Genomic DNA, 17,827 nt, shown 5'->3' on the forward strand with positions numbered 1-17,827 from the left:
TCCGAGCACGCACAAAAAAAATCATCAGCCGTCAAGTAAATCTGCATTTTCCTAAAGAGTAAAGGTGATTGGTTGTGACCCTGAGAAGTGGACTGCAGATTCATTTAAGAACAAACCAAAAATAATAATAAAAAGAAACTAAATCTTTTTCCATTTTCTTTCTTTTTTTTCCACCATCGTCACACTAACACAACTCTACAACCATGCAACAGATTGCACACTAACATAACCAAACATACCTAAGCAAGAAACCAGAGACGCATATATACCAACTTCATACTGATATGTAATTTGTTTTTTTCTTTTCAAAAAATATTTTGGAAGTTTTTTTTTTTTAAATACAATTTTTTTTTTTACATTTCTATTCATCTCAAAGCTACCGTTAAAACAAGGCGTTTAGTGATATTTAACCCAGTAAATTTTACCGTCTTTTTTCTTTTTTTCTTTTTCAAAAAAATATTGTGAAAAGTACTGAATTACAAAGTCAGCGGCAGGTTCGGCCGGCGGCGCAGGACGAGGAGCATTTAACAACGAGGCGACGCCAAACAGACGGCATGAGGTGGCAGCATCAGGTAGTGAGGACTGCAGTCAGCAATCACAAAGGAAACACACACCTACAAGAGCAGAAAACACAACGCAGCTGCAGTGCAGGTTTGGGTTTCGGTCTCTGTTCGCGCTCTCAGTTTCCAGTTACTACACCCTCCAGTTCCACAGAAAACCCTCTGAGTGCAGCATGTTCACGCCTGCGTTTAACTTGGACAAAATGTCACTTAACATTTTGTATTTAATCGTAAATGGATGTGGAATAAACGTCTGCTGGTTTGTTTAAAGGGATCCTACAGCAGACGCAGAGATATCCAGACTTTACTCACTTCTATGAGTCTAAACTCCAAAAACACTGGACGCTACATTTCCCATAATGCAACTTGACAGGATCTTTTCCTTAGCGCCTCCCTGCCTGTTAAACAGCCACGTCTTTCAAACTCCACACGCCAGGTTTCAACTGACCCATTCTCTTGTGGTGGTTATTAAAAGGCATTCTGGGAAACGTAGGAACTCACCGTCTTGGGTAAAAATAGGCAAGGCAAGTAACCACAAGAACTATGGAGTACTGATTGTTACAGTGTGGGATTATTTGAGTCGGCCACGATGACTCATCACTGCTGGCACCTTTTCGGGCGACACTGTGGGGCAACGACCACGACACCCCTGCACTGATTAAATGGCACCTTTGTGCTGCTGCACTGTTCATGTTCAAGTGATTTGGGATCTGAAATGTTTCCTGATGTACTGCGAAGTTGCCCAAAAAGTTGCCAGACAGCAAAGAGACCGCATGACCCTGCCATGACATCACCATGACATCACCTTAGCGTCCTGCCACGCTGTGAACCTGCCGCCGAGTAAAGTGACCTACAGCATTGATTCTACACATTAAGTTGTCCATAAAGAACAAGAAGAAGAAAAAAGAAAGAGGAGGAGAAGAGGGGCGTCACCATGACGACTCCTCTTCTCTGTGATTGGACACAGAGAGCGTTGGGGACACGTGATGATCACTTCTCCTCAGCATCAGAACGAAGGAGGATGGATGAAGATGAGGATGAGGAGGGACGCAGAGAAACTTTTCACCCACTGGCCACATGTGCTGATAAAATAAAAAATTTTAAAAAATCAGCCACTTTCCCTATTTCACCGTCCAATCAGATTCGAGAACAGATCGGGGTGGAACTGATGGCTGATGACGTAGATCGACTTGTTGCTGGTGTTGATTTCTTGAAAAGAAAGAAAAACAGAGGTGTGTGTGGCCAGTGTTAGTTTCCCATACTGCTGACAGGGATGATGATGATGATGATGATGATGGTGATGATGATGTCGTCAGGACGTCTCAGAAGTTGAGGTGTCTCTGGCTGGGCTGGTGCAGGTGCATGGTGCTGGCCTTCGGGGGGCGCAGCAGGTTGAGGCGTCGCAGGGCGTTGCGGGACAGCGGTTGGGTGCGTTGGGTGATGTTACCTTGCCGCTGCTGCAGGAGGCCGGTGCGGGCGGAGAGCGCCGCAGCGTAGCAGGCGGAGTGGAGGCTGGAGCGACGCTGGACGACTGCCACCTCCGGCCTGCAGGGGGCGACAACAACAGAAGCAGAGAGCTGTTAGATGGAGCAGAGAAAATGTCTTCTGGTACCGACAGAAAATGAACAACTTTATGTTAAAGTTATTTATAAAGTCAAATATTCTCTGGAGGTCTACTTCTGTGTGTCGGGTAGAGGTCTAGTGGAGCCTCAATCTACAAAACAATCAAAGTCTAATCGTGATTCTAATCAGGAAGTAAAGAGGTCAGGTTCAAGCTCTCAGGACTTCACCTGTGACGGGGGCCATCCAGAGTGCGTCTGCCCTTCTCCTTCCCGCCCGTGGCTGTCGGGGCGGTGGGCATGTTTCCAGGCAACAAGCCCAGTTCCAGGTCGAGGGAGCGCGGCAGGGGGTCGAGGGTCAGTCGCGGGGGGCTGTGGTGGGCGTAGACGGACATGCTGGGGTGCTCGATCAGCAGGTTCTCCAGAGGGCTGGTCTCCAGGAGGACGGGCTGGCTGCCGCGGCCGGTGAAGCAGGGTGGGGGGGTGACGAACCAGCTCTCCTCCAGAGAGCAGGCGTCCAGACGAAGGAACCCGCTCTCCTCTTCATCCTCATTGTCCTCGTCGTCATCCTCCTCCTCCGCCCCGCCGTCCGGGTCGGTGTCAGCCATGGAGTTGAGGGAGGTGCAGGAGGCATAGCGGATTGGGGGGCTGGCCACGGGGGAGGGGATCATCACCAGGTCTTCCTCCTCCTCCTCCTCTTCCTCAGGACCAACAGTGGATCCAGAGAGGCCGTCACCACACTGAGCGGAGCAGGCTTCAGCTGCAGAGAGAGACAGCTGGAATGAACGGGGTGATCATCACAAAGCTACAGGAAGACATCTTTTTCTGTTACACGTGGTGTCTTAGTGTGGGAACATTTTGAAAACATTTTGAAAACATTTTTGAAATATATATTAGGGGATTCTTATGAACTCACTTTAATTTCAGGACATTATAAATCCATTATGGAAAATCTTAATTATTAAATGTCTTCCACTGTACTCGCCCAGCTGTTGTTTTGCTGGTGGAGGCGTCCCAGTTAAAGGACTGAAACTCCAGTGTAATGTCTCCAGTCAGCCAGCAGGCGGCACTGTGACGTGTCTGTGCAGCTGCAGCGAAGACGTAAACAATCATTTTCTTGATGCTGAGCAGCCGGAGAGCTGCAGGCAGCATCACATGACCAACTGAAACCACAGCCTGCACGCATGTTTCACATAGTGAGTCTGCAAACACGGCCGAGTGCTGCTAAACCCGTCGCCGGAGCGGCTTAATCTGCTCACAAGCAGCTGATCCTTCCACTCCGTGTTTCCTCCACACGGAGCTGCAGAAACAACAAATCACCACGTACAGTAAACGTGCCAACACCCCGCGCTGCTACACATCCAACACTGCTATTTGCAAAACAGGAGGCCAGCCAAAACCTGGGAGTCAGACTCTTGTTTTGATCCAACATCAGCTTCTAATGGTTCACAGAGACACAGGAAGTTATGAGGTGGAACGGCAACATGATCTCAAGCTGGCAGACTGGAACCTAAAAATAACTCTGTGTCCACCGAGCAGATGTCTCCATTTGATCTCAGTTCTGTTTAAGGACCTGCTGTTTTCTACAGCACTTAAATAGTCTTTATCTATATAGCCCAAAGGCTGTACAGCACACGACACCCTCTGTCCTTCATTCCTTTAAGAAGGAAAACATGGAGGACCCCTCAGGAGGAGCAGCAGAGGAGGGGGGAGACGTCGAGTGTACAAAATAGGCAAATATAAAATGACAGTAATAGGTAGACAAATATGAGGAATATGGATCCAGGAGGACGTTGAGGAACTTCAGGTGTCTCCACACAGACGGAGCTGAGCCTGTAAATACAAGCTCATGTCGTTTTTATTGCTTAAAGCCTGCAGTCTTTTCACAGCAGTGGGAGTGAACTGACCTTGACCTCTGTGCTCTCACTGTTTACAGCATGTATTTAACTCTGTTTCCATGCATGTGAGACAGTTTGCAGCTCGTTCCCACACGTGACACGAACACCATGGCATGAACATGGCTCTGACTCCCTGGAGTTCACAGAGGAATCCTTGTTTACCCACAACAGGCCTGAGAGGCTGCAGAGTGCTGACTCAGCGCACGCCAGCTGATCCGCACACTTGATCCTCTCAGCGGCGGGACAACCCTCGCTGTCCGAGTCCACCGGCAGCCGAGCTCTTCGTCCGGAAGCCGCGGGCGTTTGCAGACTGAGCGGGTGTGAAGCTCTGCCGTTAGCGAGGACCAGCAGCGCTTGAGACTTTGGCAGGCTGCGTGTCGGGTTAATGAGGTCGGTGTGGATTATGAAGGAACCGGCTGACCTTCCACACAACTCTGTCTCCTCTATGAAACGCGAGGGCACAGAGTCTGCAGGTTTCAGTCCACACGAGCAGCTGATTTCACCTTCAACCAGACTCGAGCCATAAACCTGCTGCTGAGGAGCCATTTCACTGAGATTTCAAACTGCACCATTTTAACACATTTCATGACTCAAAACAAACGTGTTACACATGCATGAACATGTGAGAGTCCTGTTTTTGTTGCCACTATTTGTCGTCTGTGTGCAAACTTTTAAAAATGGGCCCTCTGGCTCGCAGGCCTCGCAGGCCTTGAAACAGCCGTGCATGCTCTTCTGTTGTCTGTCTGCACATGTGGACATGGTCTCACCTGTGCAGCTGGTGGGCATGGTCAGACATTTTGGGCTGCACGTATAACTTGATCTTTAAAGGCTGGGTGTCATCTGACGCCCAAGTTTCAGTACTGGTGGGAAAAAATATATATTCATACTACGAAAAATATAAATGTGTTTATCTACAAAAAAACTCCTTTTCCATTTAAAAAAGAAGGCAAATATTATTATGGTTCAATTATTCATCAGTGTGATGAAGCCATTTTTCTCTTTTCTTAAACAGTAACTTCGTTGCTGTTTACTGCAGTTTAAGTGATGAACTGAAGTAAACCACAACAGGTGACAGTATGTCTTGTTAAGAGTTCCTAATTGTGACTTTTTGGTGGAAAATTGGGACATAAAAGTTATAGTTTGTAGCTGCAGCTCAAGCTAGGACTGCTGCCAAACTCGTTTTTTTTCTCTGCAGAGGAAACGCAGCCTGAGCGTCCGTTAGTCTCACCAACAGTCTGTAACGTTACGATGCACCTGGGAGAAACGCAACACTGCGTCCAGGTGTGTGATGGAGTGTGTTTAGCTGGAGGGGTGTCAGAGGCTCCTCTGTGCCCATACATGTCCACCTCCACAGGCCCAGAATGGGAACTCCAGCTCCACTGGGATCTATTTTTACCGCCTCTGGTTCCTCTGGCGCTTTTGTTTGACCTGACTACCATAAACTGCCTGATACCACGCTGCCACACTGCCCCCCCCCACCCTCCCAGCCTGAAGTGGGCCAGCTGGCCTCTGTGTCTCCCCCCTCCCGCCTGAAATATTCACACGGCTGTGGAATCGGAGACGGGTCAAGTGGAGTGGAGGCCGGCGGCGGGTGAGCGGTGGGCCACCTGGAAGTGGCTGCAGTGTGTCATGTTTCTGTGTTTGTGTCCCGGCTGTTTTGACTGGACTCTTTTTTTGATCTCAGACAGTCGGCTGGAAACTTGGCTGGACTTTTACCAGTCTAAAGTTATACAGTATCTTTCTCCCTGAGCTGGCACTGGCTTCTCCCGGAGAGTTCAGCCGATCTCCTGGTCTTCATCAGCGGGGGGATTTTACTCTACACTTCCTTAAACTGATCCAATATCTAAAAGGTCTTTTAGAACACATTTACAAGTCTCATAATCTATTTGTGAGTTGAACATGTGGACAGAACGAGTCAGGCGTCAAATCAACCTGCAGCCTGAACTCACAGAGGATTTAACTTCTACACAACACGTCTGACAGGAGAGATATTATATGCTTTCTGAAGAAGCCGATGCGTCTACAGCATCTTTATATGCCCCCTGAAGCAGAGCTGAATTCAGACTTTATTGATTTACAGAAGACACACATCATCTGACAGCTGAAGTGAGCTGAACAAAGATTTGTCTTGTAGACGAAACAGATCCACCTGAGTTATTAAAAAGAAACAGCTGCAGGTCAGTGAGTCAGTGTTGACTGAGTGAACACGTCAGCTGGATTAGAACTGTGTGTATTTTAGTGTACTTTTTACTTTACGATACATCACCGGTGTGTGTGTGTGTGCATTATTTCGAGGTTTCGTGGTTACAGGTTTTACCTGCAGCATGTTCCGTGCAGGAAAAGTAAAACCAGTTTACCGTCAGTTGGACTGGTTTTATATTCTGGTGAGACTTACCCAGGTAGTTGACCAGGATCCAGTCTTCGTCCTCCTCCTCTTCCCGTTTGCCGTCTCCAGCTCTGCTGCATCGGCTCAGCTCCTCCACGTCATCCCCGAACAGAGCGCTGGCGAACCTCTGGAACATCCCTGGACGTCCTGCGGGGGCCTGAGGCTGCGGGAGGGGCTGGGGGAGGCGCGTGGCTCGGGGCGACGGCGGGGAGGCGTGCCGCACACTTTGGTCATCAGCTGCGGGGTTCACGGCGGGAGGAAGGCTCCGGAAAGGTGCTAAAGTGCATCAATAAGGTGTGGTCATGGATCATCTGAGGGCCAGCAGACTCAGGCTGGACATCGCTCAACGTCTGGATCGTATCAGCGAGTGCAAAAGTACAAAACGAGCCCTGAGAGGAGAAAAGAGAGAGAGATTTCATCTGCAGATTCAATAAAAGTAGAGCTGCTCTTCCAATCACTTGAGACGTTTGAGAAGAGACGTCATAAGCAACTGCAAGTCAAGTCTCCTTCACAGGATTTGTGCTCTCGAGTCCAGTTCCATGTACATTTTGTCCCACGGCTCAAGTCCTATTGTTTGTGATTTCAAACTGTATTAACTAACGTTTTAGCCACTTGGGGGCAGCAAAACACAACATCTTACATATTATCGCCTAATAAAGGAGTTATGGTTGAAATGTTAGCAAGCAGCTACAGAGCAACATGATAGTTCTTATGGAGTCGTGTTTGTGTCACCTGATGAATGAAGTCACTATAAAGGAGGAGCTGCAGATTCAGCTGATAATTCACCACCAGAGGCACCTTTCACATTATCGTTGTAATAAAATGATTGAGTATAGCGTCTTTAAAAAACACTGAGGGAACGTTTCAAAGTTATAAAATCACTCAGATGAAACTAAACTTACAGAAAAATGGCGGTCTTGAATTTGCAGTGTATGAGGAGTTTTCATTCCAAAACAGAATACGGGTCAGACGGTGATCTCAGCAACCAGCCGAGTAATTATTAAGTTCCCGGTAACCTTATCAACCAAACCCACAGATACTGTGAACACTTAGTGCTGCAGGTCAATGTCAACCTCATCAGTCGGCAGTATCCTCAGTATTTGGTGTGTTGCCTTCTTTCTTTTAATGTTGTTCAGTGCCTGTTGTGTTTGTGAATGTTGGCTCTGTGTTGATTTGTGAAGTTTTGGACGCTTCGTTGGACATGTGATGGACATTTTGCACTATTTTCTGACAGCTTACAGACTAAACAGCAAATCAATGCATGGAAAACAATAAACATGCAATGCATATAATCGTTAGCTGCAGTGATTCTGCTGTCCGGCTGAGCGAAGATCTAATGAAAACGGAGTCTTCATCGAGTCTGATACATGCAGCAGCGTGTGTGTGACAAGCGACAGATATAAAAGGTGTAAAACACACACAACACGGACTTCAATGCTGCAGGCTGATATCATCTCCAGGCTCGGTGCAGGAGCCCACATGAGGCTGTAAAGTGAGTCACCATCACTGAGGCTGGATTCATTTCCTGTCAGATCTGACAGCAGCGAGCAGCAGCTGCAGTTTGTTCAGTTATCGAGCTGACGAGAAGCTGTTCTGCCTGCGTTTTATTCAGCTGTAAATACAGAGATCTGCTGTGTTCAGCAGACGCACAGACACAGCCGCTCTGCTGGTCTCAGAACAGTCTTTCACGCTAGGAAAGTATTAGTAGATGGAATAAGAAGTGATCAGTGTCACTGTCCCACTGCAGCTGCTGCATAAAGGGGAAGGCAAGGAGGCTTCCTTTGGCACAATATTAGTGGATTCAAGCCAAGCCTGCAATAACCCCCCCCATCCCATCTGATTAATGGATCATAATGTCATGATGTGCTATATGATAGATTAATGCACAGTTCTGTAAATGCAGCATTGTGTATGTATACGGGTGGGATAGAATTATAAGTTATAAATTACATATAGTGTAAAATCAATTGCATTCATATTGTTATAGGGTGTCTTTTAAGGTTAAAGGAACAAATTGGTCTGTTACACAACTTTGTTCACAATAAGACTGATGTAAACAAACCTGTAACAACATCAGACAACATAACAAAATATATTTTTTAATTGTTGTTAACTATTAAATGAAGGCTTGTCAATCGATTTGGGAGTGAAAGCAGATTTCAATGCTGTGTTTTTAGGGGCGACCATCACAGATTGTGCCTTTAACATTTAAGCTAGCTGTTTAAATAATCACCACTAGGCGGCTGACAAGGGCGTTTTTTTCTGGCATGATCAACAGCAGCCGACGATTATCTCAAATATCGGATTTTTTTCACCAGCACTTGAACGCCCACTAGGTTCGAAGTGAACTTATTATTCTCGGCTGTGGTGCGTTAAATGCCTCCCGTGCAAGCTCGTATTTTTCAGCAGTCTTATTCATTACATATGAAAAGGGGGGAAACAACGCGCTCTTCTTTTCGGGAACAAAAAGCCAAACTCTGCTTCTGTAAACAGCGAGCAGCTGTGACTGAAAACAGAGGAAGGTTTTAACTGAAGCACTGTCACAACGGCAACAACAGCAGGCTGATAATCTGCTGCACCTGTTCCTCCTCCAGCATTCATCCACCTCCACCCTATCAGGACATAACAGGGACGAATACTAAATATGAATGTATTTGCTCATCATAATAATCACAGAACACAAAGGAAAGCTGCTCTGGACTTGTTTTATGGGCCGTTATGTCGTCAAAGGGTCACTGAGTCATAGCTGTGCATCCATTACATCATACCCGCATTATTTATCCATCCAAGTGTAAAACAGGCCGTGAGACAGTATGTGGGCTGCAGGACTGGGTCCCACAGTCCGGGATACACCTGGCAGAGCTTCGTGGCCGTAAAATGCATTCAGATGCTTTTGACTCTTCTGTTTTTTTGCTGACCATACAGGTTATTTGTGGCTGAAAAATTAACTTTTATTTCCATTGTCAACCATTTTATGGTTAATGATCAATCGTTTAGTCTCTAGAATATAATATAATAAATCCTGTCTGACGTTCCCAGATTCCAGTATGTCTTCAAATATCTAAGAGTCAACAGTCCAAAACCTGAAACTAATGATTATTCTCATTATCGATTAATCTGTCGATTATTTTCTGTTAATTAATCGATTGGTCTATAAAACACAGCTCAGCTGAAGTCAGATATCTTGTTTTGTTCGACCAACAAACTTTGAATTTAAAATGATGAGAAAAGCAGCAAATCCTCACTTTGAAAAAGCTGAAAACAGGAAATATTTGTCCTTTTTACTTGATAAATGAACAATTATCAAAATGTTTGTCGATTAATTATCACGTCGATGGACTAATACAATTAATCGGCTGACTCGTTCAGCGCTGATGTGATTCTCCAGCCAGCCTGTGGGACAAAACAGCCAAACTGGTCCAATAACAACCTGGCGGAGCAGCCTGAGTGCTGGACGGTTCTGTTGGTTACAAAAGGGAAGGGGAGGAGGCTGTAACTCTACACCGGCTGGGCCGGACCGCAGAGCCTGCCCGTTTAAACCTTTATCTCCTGAAATATACCGTGAAAATATTTCCCATAACATGCTAAGAGCTTCTTCTAGTCTAGTCGAGGAAAAACACGAAGTTTGGCAGAGTTACAGCAGCTAGCAGCTAGCATAGTCCCACAGCCTAGCAAGACAAGGCTAATGCTGCAGAGTAAGCCGAATAAAAATGCACCCTAAAGGTTCAATAATGCAACGTAACGTCTTAATATCTGTCCGCTTCTTGAGGTGGAAAGCGACTCTACTGTGAAGGGAATGAAAAGGACGATTAGCATCAAAATAAGAGGCACCGGAGCCGTTAACGTTCACCGAGAAGAAAACAAAGGACTCACCTGCGGCAGAGAGAGAAGATGTAAACGGTTCAAATCGAGAGTCAAATCCTTGAAACTGAGGTAGATGCGTTACTTTTCGAAAAATAGAAAAACTTGAGGTTTCTTCGCGGAAGAAATAAAATATAAAAAACGTTAATTTAAGGACTGTACATCGGGAGTCACAGTGCGGCTCAGCTTTTTTTCCTTCTCAGTCCCCCGACTGCTCCTTCTTTTGTTGTTGTTGTGGGGCTCCAACAGCTGATCGCCGTGACGTTGCCGACAACAGCCTATTGGAGGGGACGGGCCCGGAGCGGCTCGGCCAATCACACGGGGCGTTACGGGTTGTCACTAACCCACGTGACAGCCCCCTCCTCCCTCCTGCTCCTGAAAAGGGCATGACTGGGCAAAGCGCTCCGGGTCTGGGAGGAACAGCAGGAAGATCTCTGGGTCCTTTCCTCAAAAAACAGACACTTATTACATGAGCAGGCCAACATCCGGGTCGTGCTGCAGGGTTTCCTGTTTTCTAAGTATCCACACGCCCTGTTAATGTCCACATATAAGTGGAACACAATCAGCTAGAAAGTTTACACAATGGAGTCATAAATACAGCAAAGAAAACAACAAGTGGACTTTTCAGAGCTTTGATCAGAGCTGACTTTTATGGACGTCTTCCTCTCATGTTGCAGTAAAGTTGTCATCAACAGTTATGATAACGTGAATAACTGTCAGCTGGTGAAAACGACAACAAGAAACTACTAAATGTACTAAAAGTACATGTACTAAAGTACAGTTTTGAGGTGTTTGAACTTTACTTGAGTATTTAAATTTTATGTTGCTTTATATTTCTACTAATATGAGCATCGTTCCTCAGACAACAGAGAGAAGAGAAGAAGAAGCACTCAGCGACGCGCTGAAGGTCAAAGTGACTGAATTCAGTTATGAGGTTTGGTTTAACTTGGTTTGGTGCTTCTTCACAGAATTGACTGCAGGCTCAGAGAGGATGAAGCTAAAACCAGATATCTGGGTCAGAGGTGGGATCAACGGGCCCCATCAGTCTCAAAAGGGTGACATAGGGAACCAGGCCAACCCCCACCCCCCCACTGCCCTCCATTCAAGCCATAATCTGGAGGAAAGGCCGTAAGCTTCAGACAAAAGACCCCCAGGAACATGGAGGCTGCTGCTGCACAGATTTATGTCACGCATCCATTAACATGTTCCCTGTTCTTTATGTTGAACTGTAAAGATGTTCTTCGATCTCCTCAAACTGTAAAGATGTTCTTCGATCTCCTCAAACTGTAAAGATGTTCTTCAGTCTCCTCAAACTGTAAAGATGTTCTTCGATCTCCTCAAACTGTAAAGATGTTCTTCAGTCTGCTCAAACTGTAAAGATGTTCTTCAGTCTCCTCAAACTGTAAAGATGTTCTTCAGTCTCCTCAAACTGTAAAGATGTTCTTCAGTCTCCTCAAACTGTAAAGATGTTCTTCAGTCTCCTCAAACTGTAAAGATGTTCAAATGTTTCAGTTGGCTGGCATCACACGTCTGTATGACGATGACGAGCGTAATAAAACGTAGTCATGACAACAGCAGACAGCTGACTCTTGTCTCAGCTTGTTGACTTTAATGACAGCAGAAGTATGACGACGAACATTAAACCGTGACTCAGGAGGAATGTCGGATCCTCCCGTGAAGTGTTCACACACTGTGTGTTGATAAGCAGGATGGGACGTCCTCCAAGTCTCCTCGACCACCGAGTATTAGAAGTCTGAGGAATATGTGGACGTAGCCTGTTGGTCTGGGACTGTTTTTCATGGTTTTGGGCTAAACTTGATTCAGATCCAGATCTGCTGAAGGTGCTTTTAGCCTCTTGCTTGTCTTGTTTTCTGGAACAAACTGCCGGATGATCCCGTGATGAAATCCCGTCTGTGAGTTTCACAGACTGTTTGGGCGTCTGTTGACCCTTTAAAAGCATTCATCTGTTTCCCCAACTGGACTTCCTGGATGACATTTCATTGTCTCAGCTTAAACAAAACGCCCCCACCAACGCAGCCCCCCCCCCCCCCCGCAATGTGTTAATGCAGGGCTGCTCACAACTGACATCCACATTAAAGGGCTGCAAATAATGATTATTTTCATGATCAATTCATCTGCAGATTATCAGTCATCAGTTAACTGTATAACAGAACATAGTTGTCCGTCCTCACTGATGGAAAGAGGAAACGTCCCCAAATATTCTGTACATTTAGTTCTCTTGTGCTTAAAATCTAAACTGTGAACAAAGTCCAGCACAGAAAAGAGGAAGTTCCTCCTCCTGCATGGCGGGACGGGAGGAGCAGCGACGGACAGAGAAGTCAGCACTTTATATGTTGACATCATCGTTCACGGCACGAAGACACACTGAGGACATTTCACCAAAAACATGACAGATCCAGGTCTGACCGACGGGCCCACGGCGCTTTAAGAATGAGCCTGTGTTCATATTTCTGCACTTTTGATATCAAATCATAGAAATATCATCTGACAAGAAGGAGTCCTGTGAGACCAAGTGACGGTCTAACTGGACATTTAAAGGGACTATTTAGATTCAAACACACACAAAATATGCTTCCTTCTCCAGCGAACTGTCAGTTTCCTCTCTGTGGTCCAGGATGGGTTTAGTTTAGCTTAGCATAAAGACTGGAAGCCGGAGGAAACTGCTAGCCTAGCTCTCTCTAAAGTAAAACAAATATAGAATGAATAATGAATAATAAAGATCAGAATCTGATCCCCAGCTCCTCCTGTCCACATGTCAACGTGTCCCTGGGCAGCTGTTTATTTACCATTGTCCAAAAAGTGTGAGGATTGAGTTTAATTTAGGAAGACCTCCACCTCCAGAGATACCGGGGGACTTGAACCCCTCATCATCCTCAGTCTGAGTGTGTGTGTGTGTGTGTGTCGGTCACTCCTTGTTTGTGAACAGAAGTTGCCTCACTGCCACCTTTGTCCTTCCTCAACTGTAAAAAAGTGTGAATGCTCCCAGCTAACAAAACACAAACTCCATGTGGAAAAACACACACGGAAGCAGGACACGGGGACAACATGTTGCTCTACATTTTTCCATTCCCAAAAAACAAGGTCACACCTGCGCAGTTCTGACATCACACGCTGATAAGAAGTTTTTTCCCTTTTCTCTCCACAGTGTTACATCACATCGTCTTCACTGTACTGCGGTCTGAGACTGTAACCAGACTTTTGATTCTGTGGGAAACATGGAGACCACAGACCACTAACCCTCAAAATGTTGTTTTTCCACACTTTTAATCTTTGATTATTTCACTGTATATATGCTGTTAAACAGAGGAAGAGAGTGAGGGATCATCGGTAAGATAAAATGTGTCTGAAATAAGGAACTTAATGGATAAAACAAGTGATTTTCACACTTCATGCTGGTTCTGCTCCTCAGTCGGGGGTTTAAACACTTCATTTAAGGTCTATTTAAAGGAAACCAACAGTGAATGTATCACAGCCTGATATATCTGTACACTGGCTGACATCTTCCTTCATCACCATGAACACACACGCTGTAGTTTATTCTGACTCAGTCCCGCACAAACACCGTCCCGCTGCCACAAATACTCACTAAAGCACCACATGTGGATTCATCCGCCGCTGGAAATAGTCCCCAACAAACGCACTATTCACTGAGCCTTTTTAAAGATGAAACTATATATTTGTGAGGAGTTTTTGAAGATTCATGTCTTCAGCAGGAACCAATGGGCTGAGAGCCACAGACAGGAAGTGAGACAGGACTGAGAGACGGACTGACAGGTTGATGGTTTGTGTCTGAACATGAGATTTATTCACAGACCTTTTGTGAAAATGGAGGCATGCCTTTCAGCTATTTAAGGAGGTTTATATTAAGAGATGTGTGCAGCTGAAGAGAGGATTCAGGTGTTTTAGTGTCTGTCTCCTGCTGACAGACAGACAGGCAGACAGACAGACAGCAGAGTCTCATGTTCAGCTTGTTTCACATTAACTGAGACTAACTGGAGTCACATCTTCCTTATTAGCTGTTACTACAGACTAATGAAGCACAAGGTGTTCAGTACTCTGTGTGTGTGTGTGTGTGTGTGTGGGAGTGTGTGTGTGTGTGTGTGTGTGTGTGTGTGTGTGTGTGTGTGTGTGTGGGAGTGTCGTGGACAAAATGTCCCATTAGCCAACATAATAAGCGATCACTGTTACACATCACATTCATCCGTCACAACAATGCAGTCGCCTCCCCTCTGCTGCGTCTTTACGTGTTCTGGCTAATGTTTAGTGTCTGTGTTGCACAATACTGACCTCTGTGAGCTAAGGGGGGGTCAATGACTCCGTGTTGTTGTCGCTGAAGACTTGTTGAGTAATGTATATTCTGTCAAGTAGGCCGAGAATGATTCTGTTAGTTCTCAGGATCACATACTCACTGTTATGGGCTGGAAGTGTGGCTTTAAAAAAGATGATTTGTTCTTCTTGGAAAACAGGGACTCCCGACAAAATGTTGAGAAACCTCTGAAAAATACTCCTTAAATTCACTAATCCTCTGTCCATCTGTACGATCAGTACTGTGTGTTTCACATGAGAGAAACCAGACGAATACGAGTCTGCAGCCTTGTGCTTTGAGCTAAATGCTAACATCAGCATGCTAAGTTTAGCAGGTATAATGTTTACCATTGCAGATTAGTGTGTTAGCATGCTACAGTAACCACAGAGTAGAAATACTCTGCTACAAGTAGAAGTCCTGCATTCAGAACCTACAAACATATTAGCATCAAAATGTTACTGATATTTTTTCCAAATGCTTGAATTTTCATTACTTTGTGGTCAGTGTGTCTGGAGTTGTAAACACTCGCAGCCTCTCGGCCTGTTGTCAGGGTCTCCTCCAGCTGTTGGCTGTTGCCGTGGTGATGAGTTTGTGTCAGTCGGGGTTCAGCGGCTCGTCTCATCGTCAGGACGTAAACATGCAGAGAGGAATGTGGGCCGGGCTGCGTGTAACACACTGACCTCTGTGGTGTGACAGTTCACAGCTTTACAACCATGCAGCGTCAGTGACACACACACACACACACACACACACACACACACACAGTTTGTCAGTTGTTCAGACTCAAAGAGGCCGTCTTTCTACAGCTGCCATTTTGAGCTCGACTGTTCTTCGGCTGCTCTTCATCATCAGTGAGGAAACAACAGCCACTCCACAGGTGTGGACGACTGTTTTATACAGATTTCGGGTGGAGTGTCACTTTAACTCACGATAAGCTTCGACATGCACGACCACAAGCATAAACATGTGAACACACCCAGGAGAAGAACTGCAGCGTGAGACTCTGATGAGCTGATATTAGTTTTATTACAACACAGGATGTGAGAAACTTGAGAAGATGAAGAGTTTGTTTCCAGTGATTCATTAAATCAGACGTGTTGTTTTTCTGCAGAATTCAGGATTCAGAAAACACCCAGAAGTCTGCGGGAAAAGTTTTGAAAAGTGTCATCGTCCCTCTGAGTTGCATCAGCTGAGGTCAGCAGACCGGGAGGCGGGACCGACCGCAGAGAGCCGGCAGGTCATTGGCTCTCAGTGTCCCGTCAGTCACCTCTGTGAACCAGTTCTCCGCTGGCTGCCCTCCAGCCCCCTCAGCTCATAAAGGGAGTTAATAATAGCGGTGAAGTCATAAAACGCAGCCTGCTTCTTTTCTCCATCAGAATAACTTGAGGAAAGAAAGTGAGTCACCAAAAAAGGCCGCATGTGAAGTGATGCAGCGCTTCAGATGATGACACATCCTGTGATTAAACCAGCAACAGAAGCAAAAGAGAACATGTAATGGTGCATTTTCACTCTCTCTATTTGCAGGATTTAGCAGAGTCACTACACGTCTTTATGAGGGAGACATATATCGTTATTTTCAGGGGAAGTTCAGCTGCTCAGAAATCTATTTGCATGCAAGTTTCTGTGAAACTTAGAGGTGTTTAAAACTGTCAGTCTCATAGAGCTGTGAGCCATGAATTCTAAATATATATATATAAAATCTACCACTGAACACAATCTGTTAGTCCTGCATTGAAAACCTTACTTAAGTAAATGTAAGTACTATCAGCAAACTGTACTTAAAGTATCAGGAGTAGATGTAGTGGAGTACTCAGTACTGTACTCAGCATGTGAGTGAATGTACTTAGTTACATTCTAGCACTGCTCGATACTAAGAAAGCATCTAAATATGACGATCGTGAGGAGAGATCTGAAGAGAAGGAGTCCTCCAGCTGCTGAGTTCTTTATTTGCACATGCAGCTCAACCTCTCCTCTGTTTTGGGGAAAAACAAAATCACCTCTCCAAGTGAAGAAGAAGACTTGAATCCAGACAGGAAAAGACCCTCAGACAGAGTGACTCACTGGAGGAATGATTGTACCCGAGAGAAATCTCGATGTCCAAACCTTTAAAGTGTCACATTTCTACAGAGAGAATTCAAGGTATGTTATGTAAGTGAGAAAAACAACCACAGGGACGCAACATGTAATCTGCCTGCAATGCAGTGGTGTAAAGTAACCAACTGTACTTGTTGGTGCCTGAATGTATATTCTCACGTCATTGTGATTTTCTATTTAACGTGTTTGTTTGTTCTGTTTGGACACTTGAGTACATTTTGACGCCTCAGGACGCTTTCATGTCCCTCTTTGAATCCCAGGAGAAGGCTCATTGTTGCAGAAAACATCCTCTAATTGGATGAAGTCGATTTATTATCCATCGGTCTAAAGAGCTCCTGCTTCTCTCAGGTTCCAGCTACTCAATAAAACCAAATAAGTAATAAACTGTGAGCTCAGCTGAACCAGCTTTCACTGCAGAGGATTATCACCAGAGAGGAAGACAGACAGGAAGATCACCTTACAGGCAAACCGCCATCACTTGTTGTGTTGAGCTGCCAAAAACCTCGATGCAGCCAGAATGACAGGTTTCCAAAAATCTCAACAGGTCACTCGAGAGTCTTCTGTTTACAAAGTCTGGTTGTGTCTGTTGACACGCGGTCGACAGAAACAGGATTACTGATGAATGTCTGCAGAGGAGGAGAGGCAGCAGACACAAACTCTCCCTCCACAGATGGTCGACGCAAACAGGATTAGTGAACGTGCTGCAGCTCTGCAGAGCGGCTGTGAATGGCTGCTCTGATAAGTGCTTAATGACTTAATAAATCAACCAATCTTAACAAAGATTTGTGTGTGGGGGGGGGGGGGGCTTGAACTCATGAAGTCGGTATTTCTAAAAGCTGAGGAGGGAAATGTTCAGAGGACACACATGCAGAATGTCTCTCTGCACACAGTTGCAGTTGCATTTTACCTGCAAATATCAGCTCACAGTCAGCAGATTGTAGGTGACACACTGACTTCAGATCAGCTGACAGCGACGGATGCAGTATTTGTAAATATTCGAGTATCTTAACGGCTCGAGGTGGAGAATGTATCCTGACAGGTTTTGTTGTCTGTCGGTGTTTCAAAAACGCACAGCTGACCTGATTCTTCACATCTGAACCTGCAGGTCAGACCAGTCGGCTGCACCGAGTGTGTCTACATGT

The 17,827-nt window shown here is 45.5% G+C and overlaps 1 protein-coding gene across 1 annotated transcript; it reads right to left on the minus strand.

The window, feature by feature from the left end:
- Nucleotides 1-1,420: 1,420 nt before the first annotated feature.
- Nucleotides 1,421-10,332, minus strand: tp53inp1 (tumor protein p53 inducible nuclear protein 1). Its single transcript, XM_070912298.1, has 4 exons — nt 10,277-10,332; nt 6,413-6,792; nt 2,351-2,879; nt 1,421-2,105 (listed from the first exon to the last, which is right to left on the minus strand). The coding sequence occupies exons 2-4, from the start codon at nt 6,537-6,539 to the stop codon at nt 1,883-1,885; spliced, it is 879 nt and encodes a 292-aa protein (XP_070768399.1). The 5' UTR covers nt 6,540-6,792; nt 10,277-10,332; the 3' UTR covers nt 1,421-1,882.
- Nucleotides 10,333-17,827: the final 7,495 nt, after the last annotated feature.

The sequence above is a fragment of the Enoplosus armatus genome, chromosome 9, assembly GCF_043641665.1.
Source record: "Enoplosus armatus isolate fEnoArm2 chromosome 9, fEnoArm2.hap1, whole genome shotgun sequence".
NCBI lineage: Eukaryota > Metazoa > Chordata > Actinopteri > Centrarchiformes > Enoplosidae > Enoplosus > Enoplosus armatus.

Excerpts from the sequence above, each read along its gene's own strand:
- tp53inp1 (XM_070912298.1), bottom strand. The coding sequence starts at position 6,539 with ATGTTCCAGAGGTTCGCCAGCGCTCTGTTCGGGGATGACGTGGAGGAG. Across the intron at positions 2,880-6,412 it reads GATCCTGGTCAACTACCTGG|CTGAAGCCTGCTCCGCTCAG; the intron begins GTAAGTCTCACC and ends CTCTCTCTGCAG. Across the intron at positions 2,106-2,350 it reads CTGGATGGCCCCCGTCACAG|GCCGGAGGTGGCAGTCGTCC; the intron begins GTGAAGTCCTGA and ends CGCCCCCTGCAG.